The sequence below is a fragment of the Lytechinus variegatus genome, chromosome 3 (genome assembly GCF_018143015.1).
Source record: "Lytechinus variegatus isolate NC3 chromosome 3, Lvar_3.0, whole genome shotgun sequence".
NCBI classification, from domain to species: domain Eukaryota; kingdom Metazoa; phylum Echinodermata; class Echinoidea; order Temnopleuroida; family Toxopneustidae; genus Lytechinus; species Lytechinus variegatus.
The window spans coordinates 7,918,516-7,937,794 of NC_054742.1; the positions used below are offsets into that span (position 1 = coordinate 7,918,516).

General features: G+C 34.6%; 1 protein-coding gene across 1 annotated transcript in view; it reads left to right on the top strand.

The window, feature by feature from the left end:
- Positions 1-19,279, top strand: part of LOC121410131 (dynein heavy chain 12, axonemal-like) — a 54,264-nt gene that overhangs the window by 7,580 nt on the left and 27,405 nt on the right. Inside the window, exons 4-34 of the mRNA XM_041602016.1 lie at positions 1,638-1,827; positions 2,471-2,546; positions 2,814-3,044; positions 3,541-3,664; positions 3,801-4,146; positions 4,465-4,556; positions 5,030-5,208; positions 5,392-5,653; positions 5,892-6,098; positions 6,453-6,574; positions 7,087-7,354; positions 7,580-7,765; positions 8,010-8,210; positions 8,725-8,919; positions 9,169-9,290; positions 10,402-10,564; positions 11,164-11,283; positions 11,876-12,152; positions 12,444-12,573; positions 12,877-13,312; positions 13,589-13,834; positions 14,093-14,322; positions 14,850-15,033; positions 15,407-15,631; positions 15,967-16,149; positions 16,402-16,518; positions 16,858-17,046; positions 17,673-17,821; positions 18,012-18,150; positions 18,532-18,698; positions 19,059-19,251. Of these exons, the coding sequence (XP_041457950.1) occupies positions 1,638-1,827; positions 2,471-2,546; positions 2,814-3,044; positions 3,541-3,664; positions 3,801-4,146; positions 4,465-4,556; positions 5,030-5,208; positions 5,392-5,653; positions 5,892-6,098; positions 6,453-6,574; positions 7,087-7,354; positions 7,580-7,765; positions 8,010-8,210; positions 8,725-8,919; positions 9,169-9,290; positions 10,402-10,564; positions 11,164-11,283; positions 11,876-12,152; positions 12,444-12,573; positions 12,877-13,312; positions 13,589-13,834; positions 14,093-14,322; positions 14,850-15,033; positions 15,407-15,631; positions 15,967-16,149; positions 16,402-16,518; positions 16,858-17,046; positions 17,673-17,821; positions 18,012-18,150; positions 18,532-18,698; positions 19,059-19,251 (5,949 nt within the window). The remainder of the gene's footprint in view (positions 1-1,637; positions 1,828-2,470; positions 2,547-2,813; positions 3,045-3,540; positions 3,665-3,800; positions 4,147-4,464; positions 4,557-5,029; positions 5,209-5,391; positions 5,654-5,891; positions 6,099-6,452; positions 6,575-7,086; positions 7,355-7,579; positions 7,766-8,009; positions 8,211-8,724; positions 8,920-9,168; positions 9,291-10,401; positions 10,565-11,163; positions 11,284-11,875; positions 12,153-12,443; positions 12,574-12,876; positions 13,313-13,588; positions 13,835-14,092; positions 14,323-14,849; positions 15,034-15,406; positions 15,632-15,966; positions 16,150-16,401; positions 16,519-16,857; positions 17,047-17,672; positions 17,822-18,011; positions 18,151-18,531; positions 18,699-19,058; positions 19,252-19,279) is intronic.

Sequence of the window (19,279 nt, forward strand, 5' to 3'; positions counted from 1 at the left end):
TGCCCATACTTTCTCACTATTTGTCAGATTTTTCAAAAACTTTCTTTGATCTTTTTTTATTTTTCTCATTTCACACAAGCCCACTTGTTCCAAAGGTTTATCTTGTGTAAAAGCTAACCTTAACCTGTTTATAAGGTGACAATCAACTACATGTATGCATCTGCTGTGTCTGTATAAAGTATTTCTTAATAATCCATGGACCTGTAACATGCATTCTAATTGATTGCATGTATCACCCATACTCTTATGTTGTTTGCTTTTATTTTCATGACATTTTGTGTGTAAGATTTAATGTCGGTCAATTTTGGTTTTTAATTAAAAAAAATGATTTTGAGATTTTTTCAGAAAAAAGAAGTTAGTCCTCTTTTGTTCATAATTAAATCCAGCAATTTATTTTAGTTGCTGAGATAGGAGGGGATTTCCACAGCGATGCCATTACAAGTTGTTGATAAAGTGCGCAATTCGCATTGGAAACATACTGTAGCAAAGCAAACAACAGCTGCGCGCACTTAATATGCAAACGCGCAGTAAGCCAAACTGTTGTATTGGCAGTGCAATGACTTTGCACGTGAAAAATGTGATTTTTTTTTACTGATCGCGGGCATGGAAATCGCGGTCTGGGTTGTTGTATCCCCTATGGCATTTTTGTACAGGGAAATTCTAAACTGCTCAAACCAAAATTACAAGCATCTATAGAGCTCTCTTGCAATATTTCTCTGATCCTTGATTATATACAGTATGGTGATTATATTATATTTTCAGGGCTTATTTATTATGTGATTGATATAATGTACAGTTTTTTATACAGCTTTTACAAGTTACCAATTACTTAAACCTGTTAAACATTATTATTCTTTTAGTGTACTATAGCATACTTTTAGTGTAATATATTTTTGTATGTGTGTGTGAGTAATTTCTAAGTACGTATGAATGTTAAAGGACAAGTCCACCCCGACAAAAACTTGAGAGAAAAATTCAAAAAGCATAACACTGAAAATTTCATCAAAATTGGATGTAAAATAAGAAAGTCATGGCATTTTAAAGTTTCACTTCATTTCACAAAACAGTTATATGCTCATGTCAGTCGGTATGCAAATGAGGAACTGATGACATCACTCACTCACTACCGGTATTTCTTTTTTATGTCATTATATAAAATACAAAATATTTTTATTTTCTTGTCATTGTCATGTGAAATGAAATTTCATTCCTCCCTGAACGCATGGAATTCCATTATTTTAATATTTTGTGCTTAAGGCATGGAGGTCCTTATCATCAAATTTGTAAAAATTGAAATAATAAAAAACAAAAGAAATAGTGAGTGAGTGACACCATTGACTCTCTAATTTGGATGTAACTGGCTTGTTCATATAACTATTTTGTTAAAAATAAGCGAAACTTTGACATGTCATAACTTTCTTATTTTACATCCGATTTTGATGAAATTTTCAGCATTGTGCTTGTCCGATTTTTTCTATTGATTCAAATAAACATTTATCTGAGGTGGACTTGACCTTTAATGTTAAATGACATAAGGCTGTAAGTTGTATGTTTTTGTAACATATAATTGAATACATAAATGTTACAGAAATAATCAAGCTTCTGATTATATGTACAATGTACTTCCTCTCCTCCAGCAAAATTACCAATATATGAAGCAATGTGTGGAGAGTGGTCCTATCCCAGTTATGGAAGAGCAACGGTATACCAATATCCTAAGTTTGGTACCTTCCCATCTTCAAGGGTCTAAGTACATGCAAGAAACCATTCAAGAATTATTTGAGGAGGTACAGGGTGACTTCCATAGTAGCATGATGAAATCAATGAGTGAGTATTATAAAATATATAATTACATGTACATTATTCATGTCAGGTCCTGGCTATATTATTTTCATATTCTATTTATGGTATCTCCCGTAGGAACTCGGCAGGACAGCGTTTTGCTGGTAAACGCCAAGTTGATACATGTATATAACCAGTTACCTCAGAAACATTTTACGTCTAGGTTAATCAGTCATAGTGGCTGACGTATAGACGACAGATATTACTCTCGGGCCTTTTTTATCATAGTGAAGACAATAATAGCAGAGTAGGGATTCGAACTCACAACCTTGTGATTATGAGTCCGATGCTCTAACCACTGGATCACACAACCCTTGATCTCCACAATCAATCAAACATGAAAAGATTGTTTTGAGTTAGGTTCTATTTGTATACTTCTCTTTACTCTCTTCTGAGCCTGGTGTCTGAGTGGTAGAGCATCTGCCTCACAAACAGGATATTGTGCTTTGATATTACACTACTCCCCTCTTCCCACTAGGCATAGTAGCTCCGTGATAGAGAGTCTGCCTCACAGATTACATACACCAATTCAATTTGTAATTATAAACAAATGCAATCTTGGCCTGTTTATGATGACTCCTTGTTACCTTCACCTAATTTCAAACTTGTTTTCTTTACCTTGATGCAGCACAACATGTATTGGTTAAACCAAATGTGAAAGGACTTGAGAAAGACACAACCGGTGAACCACCAGCAGAACCAGTGTAAGTATTACATCATCAAGCATACTTATATTCAGTATGAAAGTATCAAACTTAAAGATGTGTTTTGTTTTCATTATACATACATGTATTCATAGGACTTATAGACATATGTCTGTTCTTGGATCATTGATTTTTGTTTTGGTTAGGTTATCTGTTGCAACTGTACAATCCAATATATAAAGTAATGGAATCACATTTGAAATTACACATTACAAAAGAATGGTCAATTATTAATTATCTGAAGTTATGTCTTCTTTTTTCTTACAGTGGTCTTGATTACTCCAGTCCTTGGCACAATGATTATTTGGATGCAGTAGAAGCGATGCAATGCAATCTCCACATCACCCATCCTTCCATGCAGATTGTGCTGGGAATGTGTCAGACAAGCCTTGGGAAGCTCTTACTGGTTGATCTCAAAGGTCAGAGGGCTCAAGGACCTGTAGAATGTGAACATCTGAAAAACAATGTTATCCTCGAGTGTGAGAAGATGGAAGAGAGGTGAGTGACTTCAGTCTTGTTGTGATGTTATGTGCTTCACCATCACTGTAAAACATGGACACCAATTTGATATTAACATTAGTTGGCATATAGCCAATTTATGCACTTTAGTTACTAAATATTTTTAGTTTTAAGTTTTAGTATAATGTTAAGAAGTGCATGGCTATTAGTTATTTTTAGTAATCAATCTAAAATACAATTCCCATAACAAAAGAGTTCCCATGAGTTCTGAGTTATTTTAGTCAGAAATAGTAATCACCTAACAATAAGAAAATGCCTTAATTCCATCTAACTGCCTTATTTTTATTAATCAGATTTTACGAAATAGATGAATATTACTCTAAATATACATCACCACACTTCATTTGTAGTCATGCTGCCTCTGTACCTAGAGGTAATTGTGGGTAGCATCTTCTGTCTTCACAGAAATCCATACTGTGCTTTTTTTATTTGAGAACTGGCATTATTTTTATTCCTGAATATTATCATCTTTCAGACTGATGCACAGCTGGTGGCCAGAAGTGCTTAATGTGTTTATGGATAGAAAAAGACTGTCAGATGTTTCTCCTGAGAAACTAGAATCATTCTACTGCAGTGTCTCTACTCTCATATCAAATCAGGTAATATATATTTTCTCCTTCCCTAGGACCTAAGCTGTATTATTCAAAATATTAACTTGAAATGTGATACATTGTTCACTAATTGAATTCATCAAGCGTCAGGTTTAATAGAACATTGATTTTTCATTTTAACTAGTTGAAGCAGCTGATTGTACGATCTATTGAAGCATGGGTGGAACTGTTTGATATGGATGATAAGCAGCACCTACCTATCTTTAAAATGGAACTGACCTACGACAATGACAAGATGGAGTTCTACCCATACTACTCAGATCTTGAAGAATGCCTCCTCTTTGTAGTTCTTCAGCTGACCAAGACAATGCAGAGTGTTCCTACTGTCCAATCTTGGCTCTCTGGTACCAATGAGCTCAGTAGCATTGATGTCATGGTGGCTGAGCATGTTGTTAAATTAGCTAGAAGTAAACTAAAGGAAGCCTGCAAGCTGAACTTTGAAAAGCCTAGTGCTCACCTGGATTCATATAGTAAGCATTTTTTGTTCTTTCTCTCTGTCAAATTAATATGAGGTTTCAAAGTCAGTAAATCATCCATTCTTCATGATACCTCACTATTTTTTATTATCATGCTGCAAATATTTGATAGTATATCTAAAAAAAGAGTGTTGTTCTAATAAGAGTAAACTTTTATCTAAATTGAGATTAGATTGCATTTGTGATATCTCCTAGGTAACATATTAATCCAAGCATTGATTTGTTTAGTCAAGCAAAGGTGTCGAAATTATGCCTCAGTCGATTGATTCTAAATTATTTGATTTCCACCTTTTTATTATTTTTATAATCCAGTGGAGAAATATGAACACTTGTGCAATGGAGAAGCTCAGGGCAAAGTCAATCAATTCCTTGAAGATGAACACACATTTGAAGAGTACTGCAAGGTAAGCCCTATCTAATAATTAGAACTTAAACACTTAATAAAATATGTGATGGATATGTGATACAAATACTTTCTAAAAATCATGACAGATCTGGAAATGCATTGTATTTTCTTTATCAAATGAAAATATGCTGCAGAGCTGCCAATTAGTAGGATTTCATCCTATTTAGTAGGATTTTAAAGGGGAAAGTGTCACTAAATAAGATTTCCCCCCTAAATGTATGATTTTTAAAAACTTGTAAGAATGATGGTTTGGATATGTTTTTCAAAATTTTTGAGAAAAATAGGATATTAAGCTTGAAAAATAAGATAAAAAGAATTAAAGGACAATATTTTTCAAAATTAAGGTGGGCAGCTATGGTGCTGATTAAAGTTTTAGCTTGTAGTAGCTTATTTCTAAATTGAAAAATCAGGTTTTGCTTATGTAGCAACAGTATCATTTGTATTAAGATTTATTCCTCTTTATTCTTGCAGTACATTGAGGAATTCCGTAACTTGGCTAAAGAGATTATGAGTCTTGATAGCATCGTTCACTTTGACATGGTCCGTCTAGATTGTGAGGATCTCAAGAGAGGTTTGGCTGAGAAATCTAGGGGTTATGCAAACACACTACTAGACAGAGTAGCATCAGACCACAGACAGGAGAATGAAAGGTATATCATAATTTGATTTTAAGATTAAACTGAACAAACATGTATAGCAATGTAGGTGGTGGTGGGAGATGTCAGTCAAGAAATGTCAAGAAAGCCATTTATTTGACACTTATTTGATAAAGAAAATACAATACATTTCCAGATGGATAAAATGTTCTTCTGTATTCCTCCTTGGCATTGTAGCATCTGCAAGGAGTTTGAGACAATCAAAGAGCGTGCACTGAAGACACCTGAGAGCTCAGAAGAGATGATGGAGATGATTTCATACATTGAAAAGGCTCGTATTGAAGGAATCAAGGGACTAAAGGAGCGCATTGAAGACAGCAGACGAAAGATGAATTTCCTCCTCGATATCTACCTATTCCAGCTTGATCATATTGAACTCAACAAAACAGTGCTCATGTGGCCAAGCAATATTCAGCCTATCTTTGATGATAATGAAGAGGTGAGAATTCTTTATTTTACTGTCTTTTTATATTCTTGTAACAATATCAATAATTAGAGAGTGGGAAAGAGATGAATTAAGTGATGTTTTTAAGAAAATTTTCACAATATACATTTGTATACATTATTTATTGAAGATCTAATTCATGTATTTCATGCTGAGCACCAACTCTTAGCGCACTCAGTTTTGTATTAAAACTTTCTTTTAACTTTAACTTTCTTTTTTTCTGAAATTGTAGTTGGTTGAGAAATCCAAGAGAAAGGGAGAAAGTGAACTCTTGGAGAAACGAGAGAAGCTCATGATTGAGCTGGAGAAGATTCGCAAGAGAGTAGCAGAGTTTGCAGAGTATGGAGAATTAGACATGATGGTCCAATATGTAAATGATGTTAGAGCTGTTCAGAAGAGATTAGTAGATGCACAGGATACTATCAACTTCATCAACAAGGTATTCAATTCTCCCAAACATATTTGTATCTCAATTGAACAACTTTCACACATAGAGTTGTATCAAAATCTGTAAAATTTCATTCTTTATAAGTAGTTATAATGATTCATTACCATGCAATATTGTTGAAAAGAAATTAGAAAGAGAGTTGTCTCTGTCAAAGAGTTGGTATGAGGGGTTAAAAAAAAATTCTTACCGTATTGTAAATAATCACATTGTTTCATCCCAGGATTATTCATTTATTTGAAACACATCTTTTTTATAAATTCATGAGCCTGTCAACTTTCATTAAGATATAATTAGTTGAATTTCAAATTTGTGATGCATTCATTATGTGCAATTTTCTGTTCCCAGGAGGAGAAACTGTTCAAGTGGGATGGGACCGATTATCCTGAAGTTGATCTCATAACCACTGCCATTGAACCATATCAGAGGCTTTTTAGTCTTGTTGTCAAGTGGCAGAGAGCAGAAAAGAAGTGAGCTTGTGCATACGTGTGAGACTTTTCAATCTGGCACCACATTGAACTGCAAATTTAATACACTAGCCCATTGTTTATTGTTAGATTTTGGTGCTCTGTGTAATACGCTCTCATACTACACTGGTAAAATCATGCAAACTAAATGCATGTTTTTAATACATTGTTAAACACTCAATATAGATAATCATTGTTATATGCATATTTTCACTTTTCTGTGCTTATGTTTCTGCAACTATAATTTTTTAAATACAATTTCCAATTCTGCAGTATTACCCATCGTAAAAGATGGAATGGTTTTGCTGCAATGGAATATTTTCAAAAGTTCTATAAAATTTTTGAAGTGGGTATCTTATTTTTCTAAAACCTATATGAAATGTTTGATTCAAATGAAGATTTTGAATTTAATCAATGTGTAGTAAGTGTTACCTAGAGTAGGAAATAGAAGTATATCTTGATCTTTCCTCAAAACCGATTAATCTTAAACTCTGAAACTTTGCATCATCTTTCAGATGGATGGATGGTGCTTTCCTAGAACTCAACTCGGAGTCGATTGAAGGAGAAGCCGATGAATACTGGAGAGATATCTACAAGATAACCAAAGGATTTGTCAATGCCAAGAAAAAAGAAGAGGCAGAGAAGGAGAAGAATGCACCACCAAAGAGAAAGAAAAGAGATGATGCACCAGCAGAGGAAGAAGCTAAACCAGCTGAAGAAGAGACGGGATGGGCGGCCATTAAGGTCTGCAATACAGTACAGGAACAGATCAAAGAATTCAAGGTGGGTTGATCATCCTAATCATATTCTGAAATATGGAATGCAAATTTTTATAATGTTTACATCTATTTCAGTTTTCAATTTTATATCAGCTATTTCCATTTCATTCCCTTGGTTAAAAAAACTCTGACCTACTCTTAAGGTATTGCAAAATATTTTAAATAAATATTATAGCACACCTATTGATTACAAATGATATAAGAATCATTTTGTTGGTTTTTTTTTCAGGAATTTATTCCCACAATTGCTATCCTGTGCAACCCTGGTATTAGAACCCGTCACTGGTCAAAGATGTCTGATATTGCTGGTTTTGACCTAACCCCTGATTCTGGAAGTACTCTACGTAAGGTTCTTAAACTCAACTTGGGTACTTACATGGAGCAGTTTGAATCGATCAGTGCAGCAGCTACAAAGGTATAATGAATAAAAGTATTGCATAAGTAAGATAAAGTATAATTATAACAATCTGTACAATTTTCAAACAGTATATTTCGCTTTTTATTTTTGCTTCAATATGTGTATGCTTTTAGGTAATTAAGACCCTTGAGAGATTGGGAATTCAAAGTTTTTTTTTAATGTTTCATTTCAAAATTTTAATCATCCTACCTTATAATGTAACCTTTTTAATTGATTTTCATGAATGATTGATGTGTCACAGGAATACTCATTGGAGAAAGCCATGGGTCGTATGCTTGAGGATTGGGAATCTGTGTTTTTTGGCCTGACTGCATACAGAGATACAGGAGTCAAGATCCTAGCTTCTGTAGATGAAATCCAGACCATGCTGGATGATCAGATTGTAAAAACCCAGACAATGAGAGGTTCTCCTTTCATCAAGCCATTTGAAAAGGAAATAAAGGTAATTGAGACAGAAGATATAAATCTATTTTCCTTACCCTATTTTTTTCCTCCTCATCACCATCATCATTATTTCAGTTAGCATATCCCTCCTAAAAAAGGTTACTGACCCTCATGCCATGATGAAATGATGAAATACCCTCTTTCTTTTTCTTCCTTGTTCAGCATCCCCCTTGTTCAGATCAACCTTACTGCTATTCTCCTTCACAATGTCTTTTCATCTAATCCTTGGTCTTCCATTTCCTTTTTGTACCATCCACTACCAGAATTGTTATTTACATTGTTTGATCTAGATTACAGATCAGACAAACTTTCATATTTCAAGTCCTGAATTACTTCGGCCATTTCTTTGTTGTTTGAATGTGCCATATTTAAAGAAAAAAAAGGGGGAAGAAGCCATCTTTACAGTTGTATTTTTCATCTTCCTGTTTGTGTGCTAACTACATTGATCCTGACTCTCTCAAGATAAAAATATATGATCAAAATGTTTCTTATTTTATTTATATATTCATTAGGTTTGGGAAGAGAGACTACTTCACATCCAGGAAACCATTGATGAATGGTTGAAGGTACAAGCTCAATGGCTGTACTTAGAACCCATCTTTAGTTCAGAAGATATCATGCAACAAATGCCTGAGGAAGGTAGACTCTTCCAGACGGTGGATCGTCACTGGAAGGAAATCATGAAGCACACATCCAAGGACCCAAAGGTATCAGATGCAACTATTAAACACAACCACTTCCTAATCCTACCCCCCCCCCCAGGTATTAGTTTTTAAATTTCATCCTGGGACAAGTCGTGAATGCCTCTGGAAAACCCTGCATTTAACTGGAAAAATGTATATTTGTTAGACAGGAAACACATAGAGAAACAGCAATAAAGTTTGAGGTAATCTGATACCTCCTAGACACTTGTATGATTCAAAGCAAACCTTATTTTTCTTTAAATCCTTTGTTAGGTGTTGGCTGCTACATCTCTGACAGGAATCTTAGAGAAGCTCCAGGATAGCAACAACTTGCTGGATCGTATCCTTAAGGGGCTCAATGCCTATCTGGAGAAAAAGAGGCTCTTCTTCCCAAGGTAATATTTTATCCAATTCCCTTCTGAATTTCATTTAAAAATCACTTTGATGTGAGAAAATTTATAGTTTAAGTAAGATATTCTTAATTGCTATTAACTTCTTTGATTTCTTAATATTTGTACAATTCTTTTACTCTTTTTTCTTTCATTGCACATTTGGTGCATTATAAATCATTCCTTTTATTATTTTTGTCTCGCCTGCAAAGCAGAGTTAGACCATAAGAAAGGCTTTTCCGACGGCGGCCGCGGCATCAATATCAAATCTTAACCAAAGGTTAAGTTTTTGAAATTTTGTCATAACTTCGAAAGTATATAGACCTAGATCATGAAACTTGGCCATAAGGGTAATCAAGTATTACTGAACATCCTTCCTGAGTTTCAAGTCACATGATTAAGGTCAAAGGTCATTTAGGGTCAATGAACTTTGACCAAGTTGGGGTATATGTTTAATTACCATCATTACTCTGAAAGTGTATGGATCTAGTTCATCAAAATTGGACAAAAGAGTAATCAAGTATCACTGAGCATTCTGTGCAAGTTCTAGGTCACATGATGAAGGTCAAAGGTCATTTAAGCTCAATGAACTTTGAACATGTTGGGGGTATTTGTTGAATAACCATCATAATTCTGAAAGTTAATGGATCCAGTTTATAAAATTTGGACATAAGAGTAATCAAGCATTGCTGAACATCTCATGCAGGTTTTAGGTCACATGACCAAAGTCAAATGTCATTTAAGGTCATAACTTTAGCCATGTTGGGGATAATTATTAAATTGCTGTCATAACTTTAAAAGTTTATGGATATAGTTTATGAAATGTGGACATTGGGTAATCAAGTAACACTGACAAGTCACATGATCAAGGTCAAATTTCATTTAGGGTCAATGAATGTAGTATTTTATCATTATATGATTGGTGTTTTTGTGAATAATTATTTTAAAGTAGTTTTCAAAGTCAGCACTGCTGCTATGAATCACATGATGCAGGTGAGACTGCCAGAGGCACTCCAATTGATTATGATAATGAGGCTACCATGTATTTTTCATTGAGCCCTTGCTTTTTTCATTGTCTATGATGTTAAACTGTTATGTGTCTTTCTTCATATTTCAGATTCTTTTTCCTGTCTAATGATGAGATGTTGGAGATTCTGTCTGAGACAAAGGATCCACTGCGTGTCCAACCCCATCTCAAGAAGTGCTTTGAAGGCATTTCTAAGTTAGACTTTGATGCTGCACTGGACATTCATGCTATGTTTAGTAGTGAAGGGGAGAAGGTATGTGTGCTTTAAATGACATATACTTGAAGGAATAGCTTAAATGTTAGAGTTAACGTATAATAGTGTTTGTTAGATAGGTCTGATTCATTCCCTAACCCTAAAAAGAAGGGGGTTGAGTTCCCCCTCCATATGTTTTGTCTGCAACATGAAAAGTTTGCTCTGCTTTGTTTCATTACTTTTTTCTTTCAAATTTCATATATTTGTTTAGACTTATTCTCCAACCCTTGGATATGGGTTTTGAAATTATGCAACATTATGTAATTGCATGTCAGACCAAAACTTGCTCAAAAACATTTCATGAACAGATCCAATGCAAATTGTGTTTATTGCCAACATTTATAACTATCGTCATTATTTTTACTGATTAAATCAATTAATTTCATGTTGTTCTCACAGGAGATTGTTAGAAACTTCAAGTTTTTAGTTATCCTATAAATTTGGTAAGAAAACAGTCTTCATGATGTCCTGATTTTAACAAGTAACCTCTGCATAATGGTCCTTGATTTTGCTATTTCACACTTTGTAAATTCAAACATTGAATTCTTGGTTATTGTGCCATGGTCGCCCTAATCTGTTTTATTTGGTTATATTCCTAGGTCAAGCTAAGTGATGTGATTTCAACATCAGAAGCCAGAGGTGCTGTTGAGAAATGGCTATTACAGGTTCAAGATGTCATGCTCAGGAGTGTCAGGGATGTTGTTGAAAATGCTCATGGGGTAAGATTCAAGTTAATTGAACTGGGAAATTTCATTGCTTTTTAACAGCATTTTTCATAAACTACTTTCAATCATGGTGACTATGCCATATTAGTAAATACTTTAGTAACAGGATGCGGCAGCCACTCAAAATCAAGAGTCCTATGGTATATTTTCAACTGCAATTACTCCAGCATTCTTTTACTTATAATAGTTCACCTCTGCATGTTTTTCTTATTACTATATCTTGTGCATACATTATTGTATTTATTTCGAGATTCTGTTATCACATCTCTATTATAAATTTGTCACATGGTTATTTACTTAATTATGTCTCATTAGGATTATATTCATGTATTAAATTCATTTTTTACTATGCAATGATAGCAGAAACTCCTGCAAAGTTTTTTTTATTGTAATGTCAAACTTACTCCAGTTAAAAGTCTTTGTGAAACAAGTCCTGGTGAGAATTTAAACCAAATGTTTTAGCACAGAGTTAACACATAGGAATATTTCTTGTAGTGCAGGAATGACTGCTGGGACTTATACCTGATTCCATCTGATTGTAATGTTTTATCGAAGAATATTCTGATAATTTTCATGATATGTGTAGGCATATGCTGTGGAGCCAAGAGCAAATTGGGTTCAAGAATGGCCTGGTCAGGTGGTCATCTGCGTCTCACAGATCTACTGGACAGAAGAAGTTCATGAAGCTATACGAGGTGGCCCTCAGGGTTTGAGGGAGTATCATGAGAAGCTGGAGTCTCAACTTCAAGAAATTGTAGCTCTTGTACGTGGCAAGCTTTCCAAGCAAACCCGTACAACATTAGGAGCTCTGACTACCATTGATGTGCATGCTAGGGATGTAGTGGAAGACATGGCAAATCAAGGTATAACCTAAAAACAGAGCTCTCTACCAGAAATCAACAAGTAGTATGTATAAACCATGAAATTACCAAAAATAGAAATAAGACATTTCTCTCCAGGATAGAATTTGTAGGTAATTACTACAAATTGAATACCATAGTTATATGTCAGTAATCCTCTTTGCATTTCATAAAAAGTTGCAATGCATCTCAAAAATTTGTTAAAGAATAAATATCATTTAGTGATATGCTCATCGCAATTATATCTGTTAACTTAACACATATGAAATAATGTATTCCTATTGTCTTTTTTAGGTGTAAGTGAGGAGAGTGACTTTAACTGGTTAGCTCAGCTGAGATACTACTGGGAGGACAGTAATACTCTTGTTCGTATCACAAATGCTACTGTCAAGTATGCTAATGAGTATCTTGGAAACTCTGGAAGGTGAGTGCCCATATCCTTTTTGTTTGCTCAGCATTTAATGTATTGTTGATATAATGATAGACAATGAATTTCATGAAAGAAGACTGAACAATTGAAGTAGGACAGGCACAGTTGAATAAGATACATATCGATGTTGACACATAGATATTAGATTTGTAAACAGAATTACTTTCTCTTTAATTGTTTGGCAGTCTTGAGAGATATTTGATATCCCCTTTGCTTCCTCATTTATTGCCATTAGAAAGTGAGCATGTGCTGTTATATGATGTGAATTGCTTCTGAATGTGCTATTCTTTTGTTTAGGTTGGTGATCACCCCTCTCACTGATCGTTGCTACCGTACCCTAGTCGGTGCTTTCCATCTTAACCTTGGTGGAGCTCCAGAAGGTCCAGCTGGTACTGGAAAGACCGAGACCACAAAGGATTTAGCCAAAGCCCTAGCTGTGCAGTGTGTGGTTTTCAACTGTTCTGATGGTCTGGATTACCTAGCCATGAGCAAGTTCTTCAAGGGGCTTGCTAGCTCTGGTGCCTGGGCATGTTTTGATGAGTTCAACCGTATAGAGCTTGAGGTGTTGTCGGTGGTAGCTCAACAGATCCTTTGCATACAAAGAGCTGTACAGACACATCAGGAGACATTCATCTTTGAAGGGACAGAACTGGTCCTCAAACCATCCTGCTTTGTGGCTATTACCATGAATCCAGGTTATGCTGGTCGATCTGAGCTTCCTGACAATCTTAAGGTGTGCTTGTTAACATGTTAAGATCTTTTCACTTTTCTTGCGATCAACACTATAACCATGAAAATGGATTGTCAAGAATGAATGTTCTTCAAAAATTTATTATTGAGATATCAAATGCTATTGATGGCATATTTGTTACCTATATGAAATAAGGCATAGGTTTAAAATTAAGAAGAAAAAATCTTAATCATTGTATTGTGTACGAGTTGTATTAAAAACAATTACCTTATGCCAGAAATTTTAACTTAGCCCTTAAAAATTTCATTGCATCCCCAGGTTCTTTTCCGTACTGTAGCCATGATGGTTCCAGATTATGCCATGATTGGAGAGATCATGCTCTATTCCTATGGCTTTGTGGATGCTAGGAACCTCTCGGTCAAGATTGTTACAACCTACCGTCTCTGCTCTGAACAGCTTTCTTCACAGTTCCATTATGATTATGGCATGCGTGCTGTCAAAGCTGTGTTGGCTGCTGCTGGCAATCTCAAACTCAAATTCCCAGATGAGAATGAAGATATTTTGGTAGGTGTTAAGAATGTGATAATATTAAGGCCTATATTGGTTATATTATGCCTTTTAATAACGACTTGATCCTGTTGCTTATTATTCTCTTGGAACAAGTTGCAGTAACGTTAAAACTATACTTCAGTTGCAGGTAAACTATTTAAATCAATCTGCTGTGCTTTGGGGTAAAAATTAGTGGTAATTTTGTCATTGCGATAAGCCAAGACCATCATATTAGTCACCTATTAAACTAGTTTTCAATCATTTTATGAACAGCTCCTTCGATCCATCATGGATGTGAACCTGCCCAAGTTCTTGTCTCATGACATTCCATTGTTTGAAGGTATCATCTCAGATCTCTTCCCTGGTATCACATTACCTAAAGCTGATTATAAACTCTTCATGGAGGCAGTACATGAGATCTGTGAGAAACGTAACCTTCAACCAGTTGATAACTTCCTTGAGAAACTCATCCAGACATATGAGATGATGATAGTCAGGCATGGGTAAGTTAGTGGTATCAAAATACACTTGGTTTTAAACCCTTTTTCAATTTTTTGTTGACTCTGATAAAATAATAGAGGATGAAAATATGAACTTTTATTATTGATTATTGTGAATTAGACAACTTCTATGAAATAAGTAAAAATCAAATAAAAGTGCTTAATACTGTATTGTCATTTATAATAAATGAAAAAAAATGTAGAATTTATGATATGTACTGAATATAGATATAATAGAATGCATGGTTATTTCTTTAAAGAAGGTAATGTAATGATGGCATTGTGTCAAATCGGTTTTTTTTTTCAATATGCTCAGAGTATAAGGCTTTAGGCTCAACTGTTATGTTACAATTATATAGTAACATGGTCATTTTTTCATCTGCATTTGCACGAATAAAGAAGGCATTATGCTTGAGGGAACAGTGTGCTCTATTAGAAGCCAGTCTCATCATCATCCTCAGATTTTTAGGAGAATTTTATTATTGAGAATCAAATAATAGCATTTAATGTTTATTTTCTTTTTGGTCTAGTTTCATGCTTGTTGGGGAGCCTTTTGCTGGCAAGACCCAGGTGCTTCATGTCTTAGCTGATGTCCTAACTTTATTGAATGAGAGGGGTCTGAATGAAGAGGAGAAGGTCCTTTTCCGAACAGTCAACCCTAAGGCTGTCACCATGGGTCAACTCTTTGGTCAGTTTGATCCAGTTTCTCATGAGGTCAGTATCTTACTGTCACAGTGTGGGTTTCAAGCATGGACCTTTGAATGTATTGTATTTTAGGACAGGAACATGGTAAAGGGCATTCAATCTTTTTTTTATTTGTTTTCACCAGTTCTTGATCATATTATTGCTTATTTGTACTCAAAATTCAACTTTTGTTTATTTGTTTTGTCTAGGTGAAAATTTATATTTAATTTTGATTCAATCACGTATTTCTGATGTTTATTAATATTGGTGAATGACACATTTTTGTTATTACTGTCTTTTTTTCAATCCCTAAAACAACTGCCATCTCACCTATAATACAATTATCACTAAAGACACACAACAGAGTTGTAACATCATTTTAATGTCCACATCTTTTATACAGTGGACAGATGGAATTGTTGCCAACACATTCCGTGAGTTTGCATCAACAGACACTCCTGATCGTAAGTGGGTTATATTTGATGGTCCTATCGATACATTGTGGATTGAGAGTATGAATACTGTACTGGATGATAATAAGAAACTATGTCTGATGAGTGGAGAAATTATTCAGATGTCACCACCAATGAGTCTCATCTTTGAAGCAATGGATCTCTCACAAGCTTCAGTAAGTTTATATTGCCAATATTAAATTTTACAGAGATTTTCAATATCGTTTACATTTCGGTTCATATTAAGTAAGTGTAAGGGTTCTTACAAATTCAATTCATAATAATGCTGATCATTCAACAATGTTTAACCTGACCACTGGATATCATGCCCCTTTTCTCTCTCTCCTAGCTCATACACAGGTTATATATATTAAATGTATAGATCTTTCAGAATTAAAAGTTTTTCTAATCTTTTGTACACAATCTTATTGATATGAATGAGCATGATCCAATTAAAGGTAAGATTTTTCAATTCCCTTTTGATTTTAATTTCTTACTTTCTGAATGACAGCCTGCCACTGTTAGCCGCTGTGGTATGATCTACCTGGAGCCTTCTAACTTGGGTTGGCGACCTGTCTTCAAATCTTGGTGCAATGAACTTCCAGAAGAACTCCTTAAGGAACTACTCCTTGTGCAGGCTCTCTTCAACTGGCTTGTTGAACCATGTATTGACTATGTCAGGAGAAACTGCAAAGTAAGCATGTACTCTTCTAAAATGCAATATTAGATCTCATTTATGTTCCCTCTTTGCTTTTTAACCCTTAATGATTGTCATTGCAGATATTAATTGAAATGTACTTTGGTTATTTGTCACACAAGCATTCCCCGATGGGGTGTGGTAAGGGGGGGGGGAGGTTGGACACATCCATTTATGATGTAAAACAATTATAAGAATTGTATTCATTGTTTCATCATTATATTTGGTCTTCTGTCTTTTTTTCTTCAGGAATATGTTGCAACCAGCATCAACAATATGGCTCGTTCTCTGATGTACTTAGTCAGAATGTTCATGGATGACAACTTACCAAACTGTGACCCAAAGAATCTCAAATCATGGCTCGTTGTAAGCATTTTGGTTACTTTAAGTCAGCTTTCTTTAATTTCATGTTTTTATTTATTATTATTTTTGCTTAATGTGTTCTTTATTATTCTCTATGCATATCCTCTCCATTTGACCAAATAGTCTGAAAATACAGCAGGTGGAGTCAACAGAGTCAAGGCCTTTTGACTTAATTTTAAAGTTTGGTCATTTGGGCTAATGTGAAAAAAAGTATGTTTCATTTTTAAGTTAGTTTATCAATGCATTTCTTAAAAGTAAACACACGACAAAAACATTGAATTTCATGAAATGTGAATTGGTGTTATAGGGCTAACTATAATTTATATGATTGTTTGTTGACAGAACACATTTCTCTTCTCAATCATCTGGTCAGTTGGATGTACAACAGACAACGATGGTCGTGCAAAGTTTGATACCTACCTTAGGGATATCATTACAGGCAAATCAGAAGATCACCCTATCCCAGGGGAGGTTGGAAAACTGGATGTACCCCTCCCTCCTGAAGGCATGGTCTATGACTATCTCTTTGAGGTAATAGATCTATGGATCATGCTTCATATATTAAGTAGAGGTCTATATTATAGAGTTGGTGTGGTCCAGTGGATAAATCTCAACTAAAATATCACACTTTGAACCATAAAGTGCCAGGTCCAAATCCCAGCCACACCACAGCACTAATGTCCTTTTACAATTTGAGGTAAATGAGCATTTGCAGAAATTAATTCCTTGAAATGATTGTGACTTGTAAGAGGCTGCATGGCTAAAGCCAGGGTAATGACATCCAAGACCCTTAGAAGCAAATATAGACATAGGAGGATAATGTGTTGTGTGCTTTACAAGTATGTAATAATATTATCATTCATATGATCAATGATTCTAATACAATTATATTTTAGTAATAAGTTGATAAAAGGCACCAATCATCTGGAGGTCTGTTTATATAAGAAATTGATTATTCAAAGAAAATTCTGAATCTGATTCTTACTGTAGTGATTTTTATAAATCTCTATTCTTCTCATCCTCTTGTAAAAACAATTTTTGTTATCCCATGGCACACAATGAAGAAGCATTGCATTCTCAACAAGCTCATGCCAAAAGGCATTTAAGCTGAAAGATTTTTTTGGTAATGAGCAAAATATACCTTTTGTTCTGTTCAGTACAAGGCCAGAGGGAAGTGGACCCATTGGAATGACACAATACGCAATTCAACTGTTGGTGAAGGCAAGAAGGTCCAAGAGATCATTGTTCCTACAATGGACACTGCTCGCTACACATATCTTATGGATATTGCAGTTAGGCATGAGAGGTGAGTCAGATTATCTTGTCTTAGTGATTCATGCATTCTGTTATTTATAAATTTTTTGTTTCGTCGTGTTCCCGGATTTCTTGTTTATAGGAAAGTCAGTCTGGGCAAATATTCATCAGCACTCCTTTGACCTGAATGTGCATCTAATATATATATATATGTGTTCATGTTATCTTCTATTTAATTCCAGGGCAATCATGTTTGTAGGACCTACAGGAACTGGTAAAAGCGTGTATGTCAAGGAAAAGTTGATGAATAACCTGTCCAAGGATGAATATGTGCCAATGTTTATCAATTTCTCAGCTCAGACAAGTGCAAATCAAACTCAGGTAATATAGATCTGTAGTGCCATTCCCCTAAACCTGAAAATATATCATGTTGATTGGTAGACATACCACCTAACTTTGTCTGTTTTGATAGCCATGCAATACTCATGTAGAGATCTTTATTAAATTTTATGATTTTATGTGGGAAATTAAACTCCAAATGTCATTTGTACTGTGTGATATTCAAGAAAATTGATAATTTCATTGTTATGCCTGAAAATGTATTTGCACATTTTAAATTTATATCACAAGTCAGTTCAAAATAACTCTCCATGCATCACACATAAGATTATTTACAAATATCATGATGTGCCTTGTTTGTCTATTGGTTGACAATCTGAAAGGACTGAATATCTAATCATTAATATCCTTTATACTTCCCAGGACATTATCATGTCTAAGCTTGATAAAAGGCGTAAGGGTGTGTTTGGACCACCAATGGGGAAAAAATCAGTCATCTTTGTAGATGACTTAAACATGCCTGCTAGAGAGGTGTATGGTGCTCAACCTCCTATTGAGTTACTAAGACAGTACTTTGACCACAAGAACTGGTGAGTTCACAGCATTATTCTCTTCTGTTCTTAATGACATAGCATTTATAATATATCTGTTTTTCAGGTGACAACATTTATGATGTGATATAAGATTAAAATACACGGATATTTTTTTTTCACAATCTAGAATTTCATATTGATTGAAATTAGTTACGAATATAAGAAAATGGGTTCATCGTGATTCCATTATTAATTTAAATATTTTATCTTTAGATTGTAAATTAACTTGTGTGACAATTCTATTTTTGTTGAAGTGTAATACTAAGTTAGCCCTCCAACCTATGACAATTTCAGTGTTGACAAATTGTTAATATTATCTTGCTGTCTACAAGTTTTATACCATCATTTGTAACCAAGGTACGACAAGAAAGACACCACTAAGATCAGTTTGATTGACATCCAGTTCTTGACTGCCATGGGTCCTCCTGGTGGAGGTCGTAACCCCATCACACCTAGATTCCTTCGTCACTTCAATGTCATTGGTATTGTACCTTTCAACGATGAAACTATGCAGAGAATATTCTCTACCATTGTTAGTTATTATATGAAGGTAAGTTTTTTCTGGAGCTTAAGCTGCT